This window comes from Carcharhinus amblyrhynchos, chromosome 13, assembly GCF_965287045.1.
Source record: "Carcharhinus amblyrhynchos chromosome 13, sCarAmb.v2.hapA, whole genome shotgun sequence".
NCBI classification, from domain to species: Eukaryota; Metazoa; Chordata; class Chondrichthyes; order Carcharhiniformes; family Carcharhinidae; genus Carcharhinus; species Carcharhinus amblyrhynchos.
In genome coordinates, this window is record NC_137336.1 from 374,733 (window position 1) to 395,025 (window position 20,293).

The window sequence follows — 20,293 nt, forward strand, 5'->3', positions numbered from 1 at the left end:
AAGCAGATTTCAGGGAGTTAGGAAGGAAATTAAAAAGCAGGACTTCAAGACCAATAATCTCTGGATTCCTCCGGTGCCACGTGCTATTGAGCACAGGAAGAGGAGTTCAGCAGATGGCTGGAGAAGTGGAATAAGATGAGGGCTTTAGATTTCTGAGACATTGGGTCCAGTTCTTGGGTGACTGTCTGTGTGGAGTTTTCATGTTTCCCTTGTAGCTGTGTGGGTTTCTGCACTGTCGGGATTCTATGATTGTTTGGTCTTTGTATGCCACAGGGATTATCTGAGAATTCACAGGAACAAGTATGATTTCATCAGGTCTTCAACTGAGTGTTTGGGGCATGTGATTGATGCCAAATCACAAATCTCTTTCGAAGGTCAGGGATATCACAAAGACACCAGCACTTTAGGATTTTAACCAGTTTTGATCCTTCTTAGGATTGGTGAACTACTATGGAAGATTTTAAAACTATTGCTTAATCGGTTATATCGGAATAAGGCATGGAAGTGGTCGGATGGAAGCAGCTTTAATGCAAGCCAAAGTAGCGTTGCTGGAATCTAAAGTTATTCTGTGTTTGATCCTACACCTCCCCTATAGTTCGCGTGTGACGCATTCCCTTAGGGTGTTGGAGCAGTGCTTTCCCACAGCATTCACTGGGTGAAGAAAGATCCATTGCTTCTGTGTCTCGAACATTGAGCAAAGTTGAAAGTAAGCAGGCACAAATCAAATGTGAAGTATTAGAGATTATCTTTGGAATAAAGGAATTCCATCAGTTTCTGGATGGAGAAAGTTCACATTACTGATATTAACTACCACTGTCAGATCACAAACAGGAATTTTGTCAGTGGCAGCAAGTAGAATGCTGCAATGGCATTGGATGGGTATTGCTCTTGTCTTATATCATCAAGTATCAACAATCAAATTAACACTGCAATGCAGATAGGCTTTCACTCGGTCTACAATTCGTCTCATTGAGTCTGCACCAACAACAATCCCACCCGGGCCTTATCCCCATAACCCCATGTATTTACCCTGCTAGTCCCTCTGACACGAAGGGGCAATTCAGCATAGAAAATTCTCCCAACATGCATATCTTTGGACTGTAGGAGGAAATTGGAGCTTCCGGAGGAAACCCACACAGACATGGGGAGAAACCCACACAGACAGTGACTTAAGGCTGGAATCGATCCCGGGTCCCTGACCCTGTGACCAGTGTTCCTCTTTATCTCTTCCAGTGACTCAAAGAGTTCAGGGGGTGTAGATGTAAAGTTAAACAAGAAATCAGGAGGGCAAAAAAGGGACACGAGATTGTTTTGGCAGATAAGGCAAACGAGAATCCAAAGAGCTTCTACAAATACATAAAGGGCAAAAGAGTGACTAGGGAGAGAGTAGGGCCTCTTAAGGTTCAACTTCCTATCATTCTGGTGTGCTCCATGTGCCTATCCAATAACCGCTTGAAAGTTCCTAAAGTGTCCGACTCCACTATCACAGCAGGCAGTGTATTCCACACTCCAACCACTCTCTGGGTGATATCTCCTACCATGAACCTTATAGTTAAGCCCCTTAGTAACAGCTACATCCACCTGAGGAAATAGTCTCTGCACGTCCACTCTATCCCCCCCTCATCATCTTATAAACCTCTATTAAGTCGCCTCTCATCCTCCTCCGCTTTAAAGAGAAAAGCAGTTGAACCAGAAGCACTCCTCGTCACAATGGATACCTCGGCACTCTACACCAGTATCCCCCATGATGATGGCATCGCTGCAACTGCCTCAGTAATCAACGCCAGCAACTGCCAATCTCCAGATGCAATTTTACAACTCATCCTCTTCATCCTGGACCACAATGTCTTCACCTTCAACAACCAGTTCTTCATCCAGACACACAGAACAGCGATGGGGACCAAATTCACACCTCAATATGCCAACATCTTCATGCACAGGCTCAAAGAAGACCTCTTCACCGCACAGGACCTTCAATCAATGCTATACACTAAATACATCAATGACATTTTCTTCCTTTGGACTCATGGAGAACAATCACTGAAACAACTATGTGATGACATCAACAAGTTCCATCCCACCATCAGACTCACCATGGACTACTCTCCGGAGTTGGTTACATTCTTGGACACACGCATCTCCATCAAGAATGGTCACCTCAGCACCTCACTGTACCGCAGGCCCACAGGTAACCTCAAAATGCTCCATTTCATCCTAAACACGTTAAAGAAGCCATCCCCTATGGTCAAACCCTCCATAAACACAGGATCTGCTCAGATGAGGAGGATCGCCTCCAGACACTGGAAGATGCCCTCATAAGAACAGAATATGGCGCTCGACTCATCAATCGACAGTTTTGATGCACCACAGTGAAAAAACTGCACCAATCTCCTCAGAAGACAAACACGGGACACGGTGGGCAGAGTACCCTTCGTCGTCCAGTACTTCCCCGGAGTGGAGAAGCTGAGACATCTTCTCTGGAGCCTTCAACATGTCATTGAAGACGATGAACATCTTGCCAAGGCCATCCCCACACCCCCACTTCTTGGCTTCAGACAACCGCACAACCTCAAACACATCATTGTTCCCAGCCTTCAGGACAAATGTGACCACGACACCACACAACCCTGCCACAGCAATCTCTGCAAGACATGCCGGATAATTGACGCGGATGCCATCATCTCACGTGAAAACACCATCCACCAGGTACATGGCACATACTCTTGCAACTCAGCCAACATTGCCTATCTGATACGCTGCAGGAAAAGATGTCCCAAGACATGGGTACATTGGGGAGACCATGCAGACGCTATGACAATGAATGAACACTGCTCGACAATCACCAGGCAAGAGTGTTCTCTTCCTGTGGGGAACACTTCAGCGCTCACGGGTATTTGGCCTCTGATCTTTGGGTAAGCGTTCTCCAAGGCAGCCTTCATGATACATGACAGCGCAGAGTCTCTGAGCAGAGACTGATAGTCAAGTTCTGCACATGAGGACGGTCTCAACAGGGATCTTGGGTTCATGTCACACTATCTGTAACCCCCACGACTTGCCTGAGTTTGCAAAATCTCACTAACTGTCCTGTCTGGAGACAATACTCTTTAACCTGTGCTAAACGCTCTCTCCACTCACATTGTCTGTACCTTTCAGACTTGGTAACCTATAAAGACTCACATTCCAACCATTATTTTGTAAATTGAGTTTGTGTCTTTATAAACCCTTTTGTGAACTGAAATCCCATTCACCTGACAAAGGAGCAGTGCTCCGAAAGCTCGTGGCTTGTGTTACCAAATAAATCTGTTGGACTTTAACCTGGTGTTACTACTTGCGAGACTTCTTACGGGGGAGGTCCCAGAGGATTGGAGAATAGCCATTGTTTATTTGTTTAAGAAAGGTAGCGAGAATAATCCAGGTAATTACAGGCCGGTAAGCCTTAGATCATTGGTAGGGAAATTATTGGAGAGGGTTCTTTGAGACCGGATTTACTCCCATTTGGAAATAAGTGGACGTATTAGTGAGCGGCAACATGGTTTTGTGAAGGGGAGGTCGTGCCTTACTAACTTGATCAGGTTTTTCAAGGAAGTAACAAAGATGATTGATGAGGGTAGGCCAGTGGATATTGTCTACATGGACTTCAGTAAGGCCTTTGACAAGGTCCCTCATGGCAGACTGGTGCAAAAGGTGAAGTCGCCTGGAATCAGAGGTGAGCTGGCAAGGTGGATACAAAACTGGCTCGGTCAAAGAAGACAGAGGGTAGCAGTGGAAGGATGTGTTTCTGAATGGAGGGCTGTGACAAGTGGTGTTCCTCAGGGATCAGTGCTGGGAGCTTCGCTGTTGTAATATATATAAATGATTTAAGAACATAAGAAACAGGAGCAGGAGTCGGCCATCTAGCCCTTCGAGCCATTCAATAAGATCATGGCTGATCTGAAGTGGATCAGTTCCACTTTCCCGCTTTCTCCCCATAACCCTTAATTCCCTTGTCTGTCAAAAACCTATCTACCCGTGACTTAAATATATTTAGCGAGGCAGCCTCCACCACTTCAACGGGCAGAGAATTCCAGAGATTCACCACCCTTTGAGTGAAGAAGTTCCTCCTCAACTCTGATCTAAGCTACCGCACCCTGCCACCTCCCCCTGCCCCCTTTATTTTGAGGCTGTGCCCTCGAGTTCTGCTATCCTTTCTGAGCGGGAAGAATCTCTCTACCTCTACCCTATCCATCCCCTTCATTATCTTATATGTCTCAAAAAGATTCCCCCTCAGTCTTCTAAACTCTAACGAGTACAGACCCAGGCTATTCAGTCTCTCTTCATAGTCCAACCCCCTCATCTCCGGTATCAGCCTAGTGAACCTCCTCTGCACTCCCTCCAAGGCCAAAATATCCTTGCACGAGTGCGGCGACCAAAACTGCGCACAGTACTCCAGTTGCAGCCTCACCAGTGCCCTGTACAGTTGCAGCAAGACCTCCCTGCTTTTATATTCTATCCCCCTCGCTATAAAGGCCATATTTGGAGGAAAATATAACTGGATTGATTCATAAGTTTACGGACGACACACAGTTTGGTGGATTTGCGGATAGCGAAGAGGACCGTCAGAGGATAGAGCAGGATATAGATCAGTTGGAGACTTGGGCGGAAAGATGGCAGATGGAGTTTAATGCGGACAAATGTGAGGTAATGCATTTTTAAAGGTCTAATACAGATAGGAAATATACAGTAAATGGCAGAACCCTTAAGGTATTGATAGGCAAAGGGACCTGGGTGTACAGGTACACAGGTCACTGAAAGTGGCAATGGAAGTGAATACTTTACTTTAATATTCACAGTGGAAAAGGATCTTGGTGGTTGTAGCGCAGGCTTGCAGTGGACTGAAAAGCTTGAGCACGTAGACATTAAGAAAGAGGATGTATTGGAGCTTTAGAAAAGCATCATGATAGATAAGTCGTCGGGACCGGATGGGGTGTACCCCAGGTTAACGCGGGAGGCGAGGAAGGAAATTGTAGAGCCTCTGGCGATGATCTTTGCGTCATCAATAGAGACGGGAGAGGTTCCAGAGGATTGCGGATGTTGCTCCTTTATTCAAAAAAGGGAGAAGAGATAGCCCTGGAAATTATAGACCAGTGAATATAACCTCAGTGGTTGGTAAGTTGATGGAGAAGATCCTGAGAGGCAGGATTTATGAACATTTGGAAAAGTATAGAACATAGAACATAGAACATAGAACACTACAGCACAAACAGGCCCTTCGGCCCACAAGTTGCGCCGACCACATCACCTACCAACCTACAGACCTATCTATAACCCTCAATCTCATTAAACCCCATATACTCATCCAGAAGTCTTTTAAAAGACCCCAGCGAGTTCGCCTCCACCACCACTGACGGCAGCCGATTCCATTCACTCACCACCCTCTGAGTGAAAAACTTACCCCTAACATCACTTCTGAACCTCCCTCCCCGCACCTTAAATCTGTATAAATAGTATGATCAATAGACAGCGTGGCTTTGACAAAAGGCAGATCGTGTCTTACGAGCCTGAATTAATTTTTTGAAGATGTGACTAAAAACATTGAAGAGCGGTAGATGTAGTTTATATGGCCTTCAGCAAGGCGTTTGATAAGGTGCCCCATGCAAGGCTTATTGAGAAAGTGAGGGGGCATGGGGACCAAGAGGGTGTTGCTTTGTGGATCCAGAACTGGCTTGCCCACAGAAGGCAAAGAGTGGTTATAGATGGGTCATATTCTGCATGGAGGTCAGTCACCAGTGGAGTGCCCCAGGGATCTGCTCTGGGACCCTCACTCTTTGTGATTTTTATAAATGAGCTGGATGAGGAAGTGGAGGGATGGGTTGGTAAGTTTGCTGATGACACAAAGATTTGAGGTGTTGTGGATAGTGTGGTGGGATGTCAGAAGTTGTAGCGAGACATAGATAGGATGCAAGACTGGGCGGAGAGGTGGCAGATGGACCTTAACCCAGATAAGTGTGTGGTGGTTCATTCTGGCAGGTCAAATAGGATGACCAAATATAATATTAAGGGTAAGACTCTTAGCAGTGTGGAAGATCAGAAGGATCTTGGGGTCCGGGTTCATAGGATGCTCAAAGCAGCTTCGCAGGTAGAGGCTGTGGTTAAGAAGGCGTATGGTGTACTGGCCTTCATCAATCGAGGAATTGAGTTTAGGAGTCAGGAGAAAATGCTGCAGCTTTATAAGACCCTGGTCAGACCCCACTTGGGAGTATTGTACGCAGTTCCGATAGCCTCATTACAGGTAGGATTGGGTGGCATGCCTTATGAGGATAGGTTGAGAGAGCTCAGTCTTTTCTCCTTAGAGAGATGAAGCTTAAGGGGTGACCTGATAGAGGTGTATAAGATGTTGAGAGGTATTGATTGAGCGGGTAGTCAGAGGCTTTTTTCCAGGGCTGAAATGGACACAACTTTAGGATGCTGGGGAGTAGGTACAGAGGAAATGTCAGGGGCAAGTTTGTCACTCAAGAGGGTGGTGGGTGAGTGGAATCGGCTGCCGGTGGTGATGGTGGAGGTGGATTCGATAGGGTCTTTTAAGAGGCTTTTGGATAAGTACGTGAGACTTAGTACGATAGAGGGTTATAGGTAAGCCTAGTAGGTAGGGACATGTTCGGCGTAACTTGAGGGCCAAAGGGCCTGTTTGTGCTGTAGTTTTTCTATGTTCTAAATCCAATGAGTATAGCCCCAGTCTACTCAGTCTCTCCTCATAAGCCAACCCTCTCAACTCTGGAATCAACCTAGTGAATCTCCTCTGCACCCCCTCCAGTGCCAGTATATCCTTTCTCAAGTAAGGAGATCAAAACTGTACACAGTAACTCCAGGTGTGTCCTCACCAGCACCTTATACAGCTGCAAGATATCCCACACAAGCCCTATTCCCATAACCCATGCATTTACCATCGCTAGTCCCCCTGACATTAAGGGGCAATTTAGCTTGGCCAATCCACCTAACCAGCACGTCTTTGAAGTTTGGGAGGAAGCTGGAGCACCCAGAGGAAACCCACACAGACACGAGGAGACTGTGCAGCCTTCACACAGGCAATGACCCAAGCCGGGAATTGAACCTGGGTCCCTGGTGCAGTGAGGCAGCAGTTCTAACCACTGCGCCATCGTGCCACCCACATTGTCGTTGATATAAATTGTAAATAGTTGAGGCCCCATTGCTGGTTCCTGTGCCACTGCACTTGTCACATCTCATCAACCAGGAAAAGACCCGGAGAGGATTTTCCGCTCCCATTTTTGAAGGGTGTAATTGGCAGCGGGAGCAGGAAATCCCATGGGAATTCCAAAACGCGGTTTACGATAGCACATTTCCCTTTCCAAATATCTCTTTCTCCCACCAATGATGAATGGAAATCCAGATGCTCATGCCAGGATCCCCATTTGAATATATTTAAATGTCATTTTAAGGACTCAGTGCTCTCCAGTTCCCCAGCCTCCATTACATTGTCCATTCACATTGACATGAGGCCACATCAATGTAAATCTCAACAATCCCACCACCAACCACCACAATAGACTCTGCCCCGGAGTGCAGCTCAGTACATCCCCCAGCTCAGTGCGTCCCCCAGCTCAGTGCATCCCCCAGCTCAGTGCGTCCCCCAGCTCAGTGCGTCCCCCAACTCAGTGCGTCCCCCAGCTCAGTGCGTCCCCCAACTCAGTGCGTCCCCCAGCTCAGTGCGTCCCCCAGCTCAGTGCGTCCCCCAGCTCAGTACATCCCCCAGCTCAGTGCGTCCCCCAGCTCAGTGCGTCCCCCAACTCAGTGCATCCCCCAGCTCAGTGCGTCCCCCAGCTCAGTGCGTCCCCCAGCTCAGTGCGTCCCCCAGCTCAGTGCGTCCCCCAACTCAGTGCGTCCCCCAGCTCAGTGCGTCCCCCAACTCAGTGCGTCCCCCAGCTCAGTGCGTCCCCCAACTCAGTGCGTCCCCCAGCTCAGTGCGTCCCCCAACTCAGTGCGTCCCCCAGCTCAGTGCGTCCCCCAGCTCAGTGCATCCCCCAGCTCAGTGCGTCCCCCAGCTCAGTGCATCCCCCAGCTCAGTGCATCCCCCAGCTCAGTGCATCCCCCAGCTCAGTGCGTCCCCCAGCTCAGTGCGTCCCCCAGCTCAGTGCGTCCCCCAGCTCAGTGCGTCCCCCAGCTCAGTGCGTCCCCCAGCTCAGTGCATCCCCCAGCTCAGTGCGTCCCCCAGCTCAGTGCGTCCCCCAGCTCAGTGCGTCCCCCAGCTCAGTGCATCCCCCAGCTCAGTGCATCCCCCAGCTCAGTGCGTCCCCCAGCTCAGTGCATCCCCCAGCTCAGTGCGTCCCCCAGCTCAGTGCATCCCCCAGCTCAGTGCATCCCCCAGCTCAGTGCATCCCCCAGCTCAGTGCGTCCCCCAGCTCAGTGCATCCCCCAGCTCAGTGCGTCCCCCAGCTCAGTGCATCCCCCAGCTCAGTGCATCCCCCAGCTCAGTGCGTCCCCCAGCTCAGTGCGTCCCCCAGCTCAGTGCATCCCCCAGCTCAGTGCGTCCCCCAGCTCAGTGCATCCCCCAGCTCAGTGCATCCCCCAGCTCAGTGCATCCCCCAGCTCAGTGCGTCCCCCAGCTCAGTGCATCCCCCAGCTCAGTGCGTCCCCCAGCTCAGTGCATCCCCCAACTCAGTGCGTCCCCCAGCTCAGTGCGTCCCCCAGCTCAGTGCATCCCCCAACTCAGTGCGTCCCCCAGCTCAGTGCGTCCCCCAGCTCAGTGCATCCCCCAGCTCAGTGCGTCCCCCAGCTCAGTGCATCCCCCAGCTCAGTGCATCCCCCAGCTGCGACTGGGACATACCTTGGCCCCTTCCCCAGACGCAGTGCTAGATGGCAGTGTTGAGGAAATGCCAGGGAGTAATGCTGGGAGGAGTTCTGGGGGGGCAGATTCCGTAGCAATGGGTTGGAGGAGGGGGCTAGTAGAGATGGGGAATGTGTGGTTTTCCTCTGGGTTCTCTGACTCCCTCTCACATTCTGAAAGATGTGCTGGTTAGGGCATTGAGCCGAACAGGTGCCAGACTGTGGCCAAATGGCCTTCTTCTGTACTGTAGGACTCGATGATTCTGTGTCTTGGATGAAGGTTCCAAATCTATGGCTGACACAAATACGGGTGGGAAAGTAATTTATGAATCGGACATAACTATAGCAATATGTCTTTAAGCAGCATGACATCATCAGGAAGGAAACCGCAATCCAATCTTGGTTACACTTTTGCTTTTGAACAGAACGTAGCACAGCCAGCTCTGAGGTTGATTGTTTCAGACTTTCTACCTTTTGTATAGCTATTCTTACAAAAATACCAACATATAAACCCAATGCATTGTGAATGATCGGTGTTTTACTATGATTTTAAAACATGACAATAATCTACATATGTCCCTTTGTAAAGATCTTCAGTGAGTGAGAATTCAGCTATCAGATGGAGTATAATGTGGAGAATGTGACCTTGCCCACATTGGCAGGGAGAATAGAATAAAAAAGCAGCAAATTATTTCAATAGGGAAAGGACTCTGAGATGCAGAGCAATCTGTGTGTCCTGGTATGTGATTCCCAAAATGTTGGTATGCAGTACAGCAGGTAATTGGAAAGGCAAATGGAATTTTCTTGTTTACTGCCAAGGGAGTGGAATGTAAAGGTTTGCTACAGTTAAACAGGAAATAGGTGAGACCACATCTGGAGTACTGTGTACAGTTTTCGTCTCCTTATGTAAGATGGGATATAAGTTCATTAGATGCAGTTCCAAGAAGGTTCATTAGATGGATTCTCAGGATGAGGAGATTACTTTAGGAATGAAGATTGGATCGGCTGGACCGATATACATTGGTGTTTAAACAACTGAAGAGAATCTTACTGAAACATACAAGATCCTGAGGGGGGAGTTGACAGGGTAAACACTGAGATGGTGTCTCCCCTGGGGGAAAGATGAAAACTAGGCACACATTTTGAAAATAATAGTCTCCCATTGAAGATGGAGATGAGATGTTTTTTCTCTCAGAGGGTTGAGTTTCTTTGGATTTCTCTCCTCCAGAGAGTGGTAGAGGCAGGGTTAGTGGACAGTTTTAAGAGAGAGATGGATGGATGGGCTCAATGGTCTCCGGCTGCTCCTAATTCATGTATTCCTGAAACCTTCATCGATGCAACTGAATTTCTGGCTCTCCCCAATACCATTGCTCTGTGCTGGGGGAAGAAACCTTTTGTTTTTGCAGAAAAAACAAAACTAGAAGTTGAATATTCATTTCCTATTCTAGTGAAAATTACATTGACTCCTTCCCTAAAGACAACAAGAACCAGCTTCATTTCAAATGTTAGCAGCAAGTTCAAAAGAAATTGTGTTCCATTGTCATTTTTTGGTCATTTTGGTGGGAGTTTCCACTTATTTTAAACGACTGCAAGTTTGGGTCCATCAAGGCATTAGAATGAGAGGGAACTTTAAAAAGACCCTGGGCAATGAAACAAGAAATTTAAAAAGGAAAGTATCTGCCTTCTGAGCTGCTCTGAAGAGTTGCACAGGTCGGTCTGACACAGGAACTCGCACGTTTCTAAACAACATTTACTTCATTCAGCTCCTTTCTCCCTCTGACTCAGAGTTACACTCACCATCGAGCACCATCTTCAGACGGCAGGAGTCTCAGGCCTGCATTCCTGCAGGCATCACAGTCACCTCGTGTGCTTAAAAGGGACTTTGTGTGTGCATCAGCATTTGTTGCTTAAGAAGTATTCTGTAATTGACTACAGAGGGGGCAAAACTTGACCTCCTCTTGGGAAATAAGGGTGGGCAGGTGACGGAAACATTAGTGAGAGATCACTTTGGGACCAGTGACCATAACTCTACTGGTTTTAAGATAGCTATGGAGAATGTAGGTCTGGCCCAAAAGTTAAAATTCTAAATTGGAGCAAGGCCAATTTTGATGGCATTAGGTGGGGACTTTCAAAAGTTAATTGGGGGAATCTGTGGGAAAGCAAAGCGGCAGTTGGTAAGAGAGAGGCTTTCAAAAGTGTATTAACCAGGATTCAGGGTAAGCACATTCCTCAAAATGAAGAGCAAGGCTGGTAGAAGTAGGGAAACCTGGATGACTCGGAATATACAAAGAACACAACAGCACAGGAACAGGCCCTTTGGACGTCCAAGCCTGTGCCAATCAACTTGTCCTCTCTAGGCCAACTGCCTATATCTCATTATTCCCCACCAGTTCATGTGTCTATCCAAATAAGTCTTAAATATGGCTAAGGTAACTGCCTCAACCACTTCACAATGCATTCAAGGCCTCTCTGTGTAAAAAACTTCCCTGTACGTCTCCACTGAACCTTTACCCCCTTGTCTTGAACTTGTGCCCACTCATAATTGTCATTTCTAATCTGGGAAAAAGCTTCCAGCTATTCACCCTATCTATATCTCTCATAATTTTATAAACTTCAGCTCAGCTTTCATCTTTCCAAGGAGAACAATCCCAATCTCTCTCATAGCTCATACCTTCCATACCAGGCAATATCCTGTTAAACCTTTTCTGCCCTCTCTCCAAAGCCCTCCACGTCCTTCTGGCAGTGTGACAAGCAGAATTGGACACAGTATTCCAAATGTGGCCTAACCAACGTTTTATACAACTGTAACATGATTTGCCAATTTTTATTCTTGATGCCCCAGCCAATGAAGGCAAGCTTTCTTCACCACCTTTTCCACCTGTGCTGCCACTTTTAAGGATCTGTGGATCTGTATTCCCAGCTCTCTCTGTGTGTCCATGCTGCTGATGGTTCTGCCATTTATTTGAAAGCTCCCACCTGAATTGGATCTACCAAAATGCATCACCTCGCATTTGTCCGGATTAAATTCCATCTGTCATTTTCCAACCTATATCCTGCTGTATTCTCTGACAATCTTCATCACTATCCACAATTCTACCAATCTTAGTATCATCTGCAAACTTGCTAATCAGACCAGCCATGTTTTCTTCCAAGTCATTTACATATATTACAAACCACAGTGGTCCCAGCACTGATCCCTGCGGTACACCACTGGTCACAGACCTCCACAGAATATTGGGCTAATGGAAGGACTCTTAGTAGTGTTGACGAGCAGAGAGATCTCGGGGTACATGTGCATAGATCCCTGAAAGTTGGCACCCAGGTTGATAAGGTTGTTAAGAAGGCATACGGTGTGTTAGCTTTTATTGGTAGAGGGATTGAATTTCAGAGCCGTGAGATCATGTTACAACTGTACAAAATTCTGGTGCGGCCGCACTTGGAGTATTGCGTACAGTTCTGGTCGCCACATTATAAGAAGAATGTGGAAACATTGGAAAGGGTGCAGAGGAGGTTTACCAGGATATTGCCTGGTATGGTGGGAAGGTCTTATGAGGAAAGGCTGAGGGACTTGAGGTTATTTTCATTAGAGAGAAGAAGGTTAAGAGGTGACCTAATTGAGGCATACAAGATGATCAGAGGGTTAGAGAGGGTGGACAGTGAGAGCCTTTTTCCTCGGATGGTGATGGCTAACACAAAGGAACATAGCTTTAAATTGAGGGGTGGTAATTATAGGACGGATGTCAGAGGTAGGTTCTTTACTCAGAGGGTAGTAAGGGCGTGGAATGCCCTGCCTGCAGCAGTTGTGGACTCGCCAACTTTAAGGGCATTCAAATGGTCAGTGGATAGGCATATGGATAAGATTGGAATAGTTTAGGTTAGAGGGTCATTAGATTGGTTCCACTGCTCAGTGCAACATTGAGGGCCGAAGGGCCTGTACTGCGCTGTAATGTTATATGTTCTAAATTAGTGAGACCTGACCTCCCACATACAAAATCATGCTGTCAGTCTCTAACAAGATCATTCAATTCCAAATGTGTATAGATCCTAATTCTAAGAATCTTCTCCAACAGTTTCACTGTCACTGGCATCAATCTCACTGGCCCATTGTTACTCAGGTTATCCCTGCTAGCCTTCTTAAACAACAGGACAACAGTGGCTATCCTCCAGTCCTCTGGGACCTCAGCAGTGGCCAATAAAGGAGCAAAGATTTCTGTTAGAGGCCCAGAAATTTCATCTCTTGTTTCCCTCAATAGCCTGGGATAGATGCCATCTGGCCCTGGAGATTTATCTACCTTAATGTTTTTTAATTCACCTAATACTTCCTTCCTCATAATGATGACTTGTTCTAAAGGGTTTACATGCCCTTCCAAGACACCATCAATCAATGTGTCCTCCTCCTTTGTGAATACTGATGCAAAGCACTCATTAAAGATCTCACCCATTTCCTTTGGTTCTGCACATAATTTCCCTCCTTTGTCCTTGAGTGGACCAACTCTTTCTCTAGCTTTCCCCTTGTTCCTAATATCAGTATAAAATGCCTTGGGATTCTCCTTAAGTCCTGTCTGCCAACAACATTTTGTGACCCCTTCTTGCTCTCCTAACTCTGTTTGAACTCTTTTCTACTTTCCCTTTATTCTTCAAATGCTTCATCTGTTTTTAATTGTCTAGGCCTCATGTATGCATCCTTTTTTTTGACTAGTCTCACAATTTCCTGGTCATCCACAATTCCCGAATCCTGCCTTTCCTGTCTTTTCTTTTCATATTTCAAGCCCTGGTCAAGAAGAAGGAAGTATATGACATGCTGGGATCAAGTGGATTCCTTGAAGAGTATAGAGGGTGTTGGACTACAATTAAGAGAGAAATCAGAAGGACAAAAAGGCAATTGATTTGGCAGATAAGGCAAAGGAGAATTCAAAGAGTCTCTATAAATACATAAAGGGTAAAAGGATAATTAGGGAGAGAATAGGGTGCGTTAAGAATCAACAAGGTCTTCTGTATGCAGATCCACAAATGATGAGCGACATCTTAAATGAATATTTCTCATCAGTATTTACAGTTGAGAAAGGCATGGACATTAGGGAACTTGGAGAAATAAGTAGTGATGTCTTGAGGCGTGTACATATTACAGAGAAGAAAGTGCTGGAAGTCTTAAAGCGCATCATGGTAGATAAATCCCTGGGACCTGATGAAGTGTATCCCAGGACATTGTGGGAGGCTCAGGAGGAAATTGCGGATCCCCTAGCAGAGATATCTGAATCGTTGGTATCACAGGTGAGGAGCCTGAAGATTGGAAGGTGGCAAATGTGTCTTTTTTTTTTAAGAATAGCTGCAGGGAAAAGGCTGGGAACTACAGGCCAGTGAGCCTCACATCTGTGCTGGGTAAATTGTTAGAAGGTACTTTGAGAGACAGGATAGACAGGCATTTAGAGATACAAGGACAGATTAGGGGCAGTCGGCATGGCTTTATGAATGGAAAATCATGTCTGACGAAATTAATTGAGTTTTTGAAGGGGTAACCAAGAAGGTAAATGAGGGCAGTGCAGTTGATGTTGTCTACATGGACTTTAGCAAGGCCTTTGACAAGGCATCACATGATAGATTGTTGCATAGGTTTAAATCTCACATGATCCAGGGTGATGTAGCTAAATGGATACAGAATTGGCTTCTTGACAGGAGCCAGAGGGTGGTTGTAGAGACTTGTTTTTCAAACTGGAGACCTGTGACCATCGGTGTGCCTCAGGGATCAGTGCTGGGTCCACTGTTATTTGCCATTTATTTTAGTGATTTGGATGAGAATATAGGAGGCATGGTTAGTAAGTTTGCAGATGGTGAATGGTGACATAGTGGACAGTGAAGAAGATTATCTAGGATGGCAACGGGATCTTGATCAATTGGGCCAGCAGGCTGATGAATGGCACAAAGTTTAATTTAGACAAATGTGACGTCATGCATTTTGGTCGATTAAATCGGGGTAGGTACTCAGTAGGCCATCGGGGAGAATGATAGAGCAAAGAGATCTAGGGGTACAGGTTCATAGCTCCTTGAAAGTGGAGTCACAGCTGGACAGAGTGGTGAAGAAGGCATTCGGCATGCTTGGTTTCATCGGTCAGAACATTGAATACAGGAGTTGGGACGTCTTGTTGAAGTTGTACAAGACATTGGTAAGGCCACACTTGGAATACTGTATATCCTATTATAAGTCACCCTATTATAGGAAAGATATTATTAAACTAGAAAGAATGCAGAAAAGATTTACTGGGGTACAACAGGGACTTGATGGTTTGAGTTATAAGGACAGGCTGGATGGATTGGGAGCTTTTTTCCCTGGAGCGTAGGAGGCTTGGGGGCGATCTTATATAGGTCTATAAAATAATGAGGAATACAGATAAAGTAAATAGTCAACAAGTTTTGCCAAAGTCAGGGAGTTTAAAACTAGAGGGCATAGGGTTAAGGTGAGAAGGAAGAGATACAGGAGGGTCCAGAGGGGCAATTTTTTCACACAGAGGGTGGTGAATGTCTGGAATGAGCTGCCAGAGACAGTAATAGAGGCGGGTACAATTCTGTCTTCTAAAAAGCATTTAGCCAGTTACATGTGTGAGACCATAAGACCGTAAGACATAGGAGCAGAATTAGGCCGCTTAGCCCATCGAGTCTGCTCCACCATTCATAGAACATAGAACATAGAACACTACAGCACAAACAGGCCCTTCGGCCCACAAGTTGCACCGATCATATCCATACCTACCAGGCCATAGAACTATCTGTAACTTCCATTGCCATTAAATCCCATTTACTCATCCAGAAGTCTTTTAAAAGACCCCAGCGAGTTCGCCTCCACCACCACCGACGGCAGCCGATTCCATTCACCCACCACCCTCTGAGTGAAAAACTTACCCCTAACATCACTTCTGTACTTGCTCCCCAGCACCTTAAATCTGTGTCCTCTCATAGCGACCATTTCAGCCCTGGGAAATAGCCTCTGAGAATCCACCCTATCTATTCCCCTCAACATTTTATAAACCTCTATCAGGTCGCCTCTCAACCTACGTCTCTCCAGGGAGAAGAGTCCCAGCTCCCTCAACCTATCTTCATAAGGCATGCCTCCCAATCCAGGCAACATCCTTGTAAATCTCTGTACCCTTTCAATAGCTTCCACATCCTTCCTGTAGTGAGGCGACCAGAACTGCGCACAGTACTCCAAGTGGGGTCTGACAAGGGTCCTATAAAGTTGCAGCATTACCTCCCGACTCCTGAACTCAATCCCTCGATTAATGAAGGCCAGTACACCACATGCCTTCTTGACCACATCCTCCACCTGCGAGGCCGATTTAAGAGTCCTGTGGACCCGGACCCCAAGATCCTTCTGCTCTTCAACCCAGCTAAGACTCCTACCCTTGATATTGTACTCCTGCATCCCGTTGGTCCTGCCAAAATGGACCACTACACATTTATCCGCGTTGAAGTCCATCTGCCACTTCTCCACCCAGTCTTGCATCCTATCTATGTCACGCTGCAACTTCTGACATCCCTCCAGACTATCCACAACACCACCAACCTCAAATATGGCTGATATTTTTCTCATCCCCATTCTCCTGCCTTTTCCCCATAATTCCCAATTCCTTTATTAATCAGGAACCTTTCTATCTCTGTCTTAAAAGTACTCAAATGACCTGGTCTCCACAGACTACTGCAGCAAAGAATTCCACAGATTCACCACTCTCTGGCTGAAGAAATTCCTCCTCATCTGATTTCAAGGATCAACCTCAACCCTTTAGCTTGAGGTTGTGCCCTCTGGTTCTAGTTTTTTTCTACTCGTGGAAACATCCTCGCCACATCCACTCTATCCAGGCCTCGCAGTATCCTGTAAGTTTCAATAAGATTCCCCCCTCATCCTTCCAAACTCCATTGAGTACAGGTCCAGAGTCCTCAACCTGTTCCTCATACAACAAGCTCTTCATTCCAGGGATCATTCTTGTGAACCTCCTCTGGTCCCTTTCCAAGGCCAGCACATCCTTCCTTAGATACGGGGACCCAAAACTGCTCACAATACTTCAAATGGGGTCTGACCAGAGCCTTACACAGCCTCAGGAGTACATCCCTGCTCTTGTATTCTAGCCTTCTTGACATGAATGCTAATATTGCATTTGCCTTCCTAAATGCCGAGAGAACCTGCACGTTAACCTTAAGAGAATCTTGAACAATGATTCCCAAATCCCTTTGTGTTTCTGATTTCCGAAGCATTTCCCCATTTAGAAAATAGTCAATGCCTCCATTCCTCCTTCCAAAGTTCAAAACCTCACACTTTTCCACATTGTATTCCATCTGCCACTTCCTTGCCCACTCCCCTAACCTGTCCAAGTCCTTTTGCAACCTCCCCTGCTTCCTCAACTCTACCTGTCCCTCTCCATATCTTTGTATCATCTGCAAACTTAGCAACAGTGCCTTCAGTTCCTTCCTCCAAATCATTAATGTATGTACAATGTATAATGTAAGATGGGTATGGAGGGATATGGGTCAAACATGGGCAAGTGGTGCTAACTTAGTGGTTAAAAAAAGGGGTGGCATGGAGAAGTTGGGCCGAAGGGTCTGTTTGCATGCCATAAACCTCTATTGACCCTTTGCCTCTTGTCCATGTTAAGCTTAAATTCTGGGTGTAATTGTTAAACTAAGAAGCAGGGGGAAGGAGCATTTTGGAATAATCTAACTTTTCAGATTTAATAAATACTTTTGGTGTCAAAACTAATTAGTGACCCTGTGACTCTGTTCCTCCGTGTTTTAGAGAAAGTGAATAACAATCTTTTAAGCCAGGGTTCCATTCTGTCATCATCCTACCCAGTTATAGCACCGACTGGGATCATAATAGATGAATAGTCAAAATGATTTTACCTTTTTTTTGGTGGGAGTGATGCTGCATCAGGTCTGGTCAAAGAGTGTGGGAAGTCTGGAACTGGCCTCCTGCTTCCTGACTCCATGCTCGAATTCGAAAAGGATTGACTGCGATTCCTCTCGGGAGACGCCGGCACTGTAGTGTAAAGCTCATTACAAACCATTTCTCCAGCAAATGTCATATCCACTGAAGGCATTGGGGGAAGAGAGTTTGTGGAAACACTTGAACGAAACTGTACATTATGCAAATTGGAGGTAGCAGGTAGAGACCGAGTTCCAGACTGCTCAGAATCCAAGTTGGTTACTTCATTCGCCATAATGAAATGGGCAGGGGGTTTCCCCCGATTGCACCGGGGTGGAACCGGTGGGACGCTCTCCTCTACCTTGGTAACCAGCTCTTCAGGTGGAATCTGAACTGTACGTTCCTCATTTAGCGAGTGTTGCCTTTCTATCAAATCAGTCTTGCCTCTTTCTACTTCATCAGGAGTAAAACCTTCCAGTGACTGAATCTGCTTCGGATCCTGGCCAGATTCTGTTTGAGGTTTGAGGGTTGGAGACTGTTTATTCAGAGATGTTCGTGGCTTGGGAATCGGCTTGATCACTGGTTCCACTGCGTCTGTCTCACCGCCAGCTACATTTCCTTTTGCATCGTTGACAGTTCTTGGCCTCTCTGATATTTGGCTGTCATTATTGATCTTGTCAGAGGAAATCTCATCACTTGTTGTCCTGTTCAGCTGCTGCGCAAATTTCAGGATCCGTTTGCGATGCCCTGTGGCTCTGATGCCAATCTGAAGAAGAGCTTCATTGTTAAAACGTACAGTATCCTTGGGTGTGTAAAACCCATTCTGGATGAAATTTTCTCTGTATTGTTGCAAGTGGATGGTAGCTAGCCAATCTCCAATGTCACCCTCCGCTTCACTGACAGATGCCATGGCAACCGAACGTCTTCTGTCTGCTCTCATTTGACAGAGAGTGAACCCAGTCCATTGGAGAAAAGTAACAGCAACATCTGAAACAAAAATCAGGTCATCAGATAGAAATTCAGGCAATACAACTCCTAATGGGCAGCTTTCAGTCCAGCTTTAACCTTAGGGGTGGGGCAGGGGAGAGAGAGAGACAGGTACACCTTATTTAGACCATGAATGGATACATTGGTGGAGGTGCTGCGCCTACACTAATCCTGTGGGTGACACAGGGGTCAGTGCTGGGTCCTCTGTTATTTGTGATTTTTATCAATGACTTGGAAGAGGGGGCTGAAGGGTAGGTTAGTAAATTTGCTGATGACACCAAGATTGGTGTAGTAGTGGATGAGGTGGAGGCTCTTGCAGGCTGCAAAGAGACATTGATAGGATGCAGAGCTGGGCTGAAAAATGGAAAATGGAGTTTAACCCTGATAAGTTTTTCTGCATGGAGGTCAGTCACCAGTGGAGTGCCCCAGGGATCCGTTCTAGGACCCTTGCTGTTTGTCATTTTCATAAATGACCTGGATGAGGAAGTGGAGGGATGGGTAAGTAAGTTCGCCGACGATACAAAGGTTGGTGGTGTTGTGGATGGTCTGGAGGGACGTCAGAAGTTGCAGCGTGACATAGATAGGATGCAAGACTTGGCAGAGAAGTGGCAGATGGACTTCAACGCGGATAAATGTGTAGTCGTCCATTTTGGCAGGACCAACGGGATGAACGAGTACACTATCAAGGGCAGGAGTCTTAGTAGTGTTGAAGAGCAGAAGGATCTTGGGGTCCGGGTCCACAGGACTCTTAAATCGGCCTCGCAGGTGGAGGAGGTGGTCAAGAAGGCGTATGGTGTACTGGCCTTCATTAATCGAGGGATTGAGTTTAGGAGTCGGGAGGTAATGCTGCAACTTTATAAGTCAGGCCCCACTTGGAGTACTGTGCGCAGTTCTGGTCGCCTCACTACAGGAAGGATGTGGAAGTTATTGAGGGGGTGCAGACGAGATTTACAAGGATGTTGCCTGGATTGGGAGGCATGCCTTATGAAGATAGGTTGAGGGCACTTGGTCTCTTCTCCCTGGAGAGACGAAGGTTGAGAGGCGACCTGATAGAGGTTTATAAAATGTTGAGAGGAATAGATAGGGTGGATTCTCAGAGGCTATTTCCCCGGTTTGAAATGGTCGCTACGAGAGGACACAGGTTTAAGGTGCTGGGGAGCAAGTACAGAGGAGATGTCAGGGGTAAGTTTTTTACTTAGAGGGTGGTGAACAAGTGGAATCGGCTGCCGTCGGTGGTGGTGGAGGCGAACTCGCTGGTTCTGGATGAGTACATGGGATTTAATGGGATTGAAAGTTTTAGACAGGCCTGGTAGGTATGGATATGATCGGTGCAACTTGTGGGCCGAAGGGCCTGTTTGTGCTGTAGTGTTCTATGTTCTATGCTCTAAGTGTGAGGTGATTCATTTTGGTAGGACAAATTTGAATGCAGATTATAGGGTCAATGGCAGGATTCTGAGGAACGTGGAGGAACAGAGAGATCTTGGGGTTCATATCCACAGATCTCTGAAGGTTGCCACTCAAGTGGGTAGAGCCGTGAAGAAGGCTTATAGTGTGTTAGTGTTTATTAACAGGAGGTTTGAG

The 20,293-nt window shown here is 46.7% G+C and overlaps 1 protein-coding gene across 2 annotated transcripts in view; it reads right to left on the reverse strand.

Annotated features, from left to right (window-relative positions):
- Window positions 1-20,293, reverse strand: part of arap3 (ArfGAP with RhoGAP domain, ankyrin repeat and PH domain 3) — a 382,033-nt gene that overhangs the window by 262,902 nt on the left and 98,838 nt on the right. For both annotated transcript variants that reach the window (XM_080201223.1, XM_080201222.1), the window contains exon 2: window positions 17,704-18,712. In XM_080201223.1, coding sequence (XP_080057349.1) covers window positions 17,704-18,665 — 962 coding nt within the window. In that variant the 5' untranslated portion in view covers window positions 18,666-18,712. The remainder of the gene's footprint in view (window positions 1-17,703; window positions 18,713-20,293) is intronic.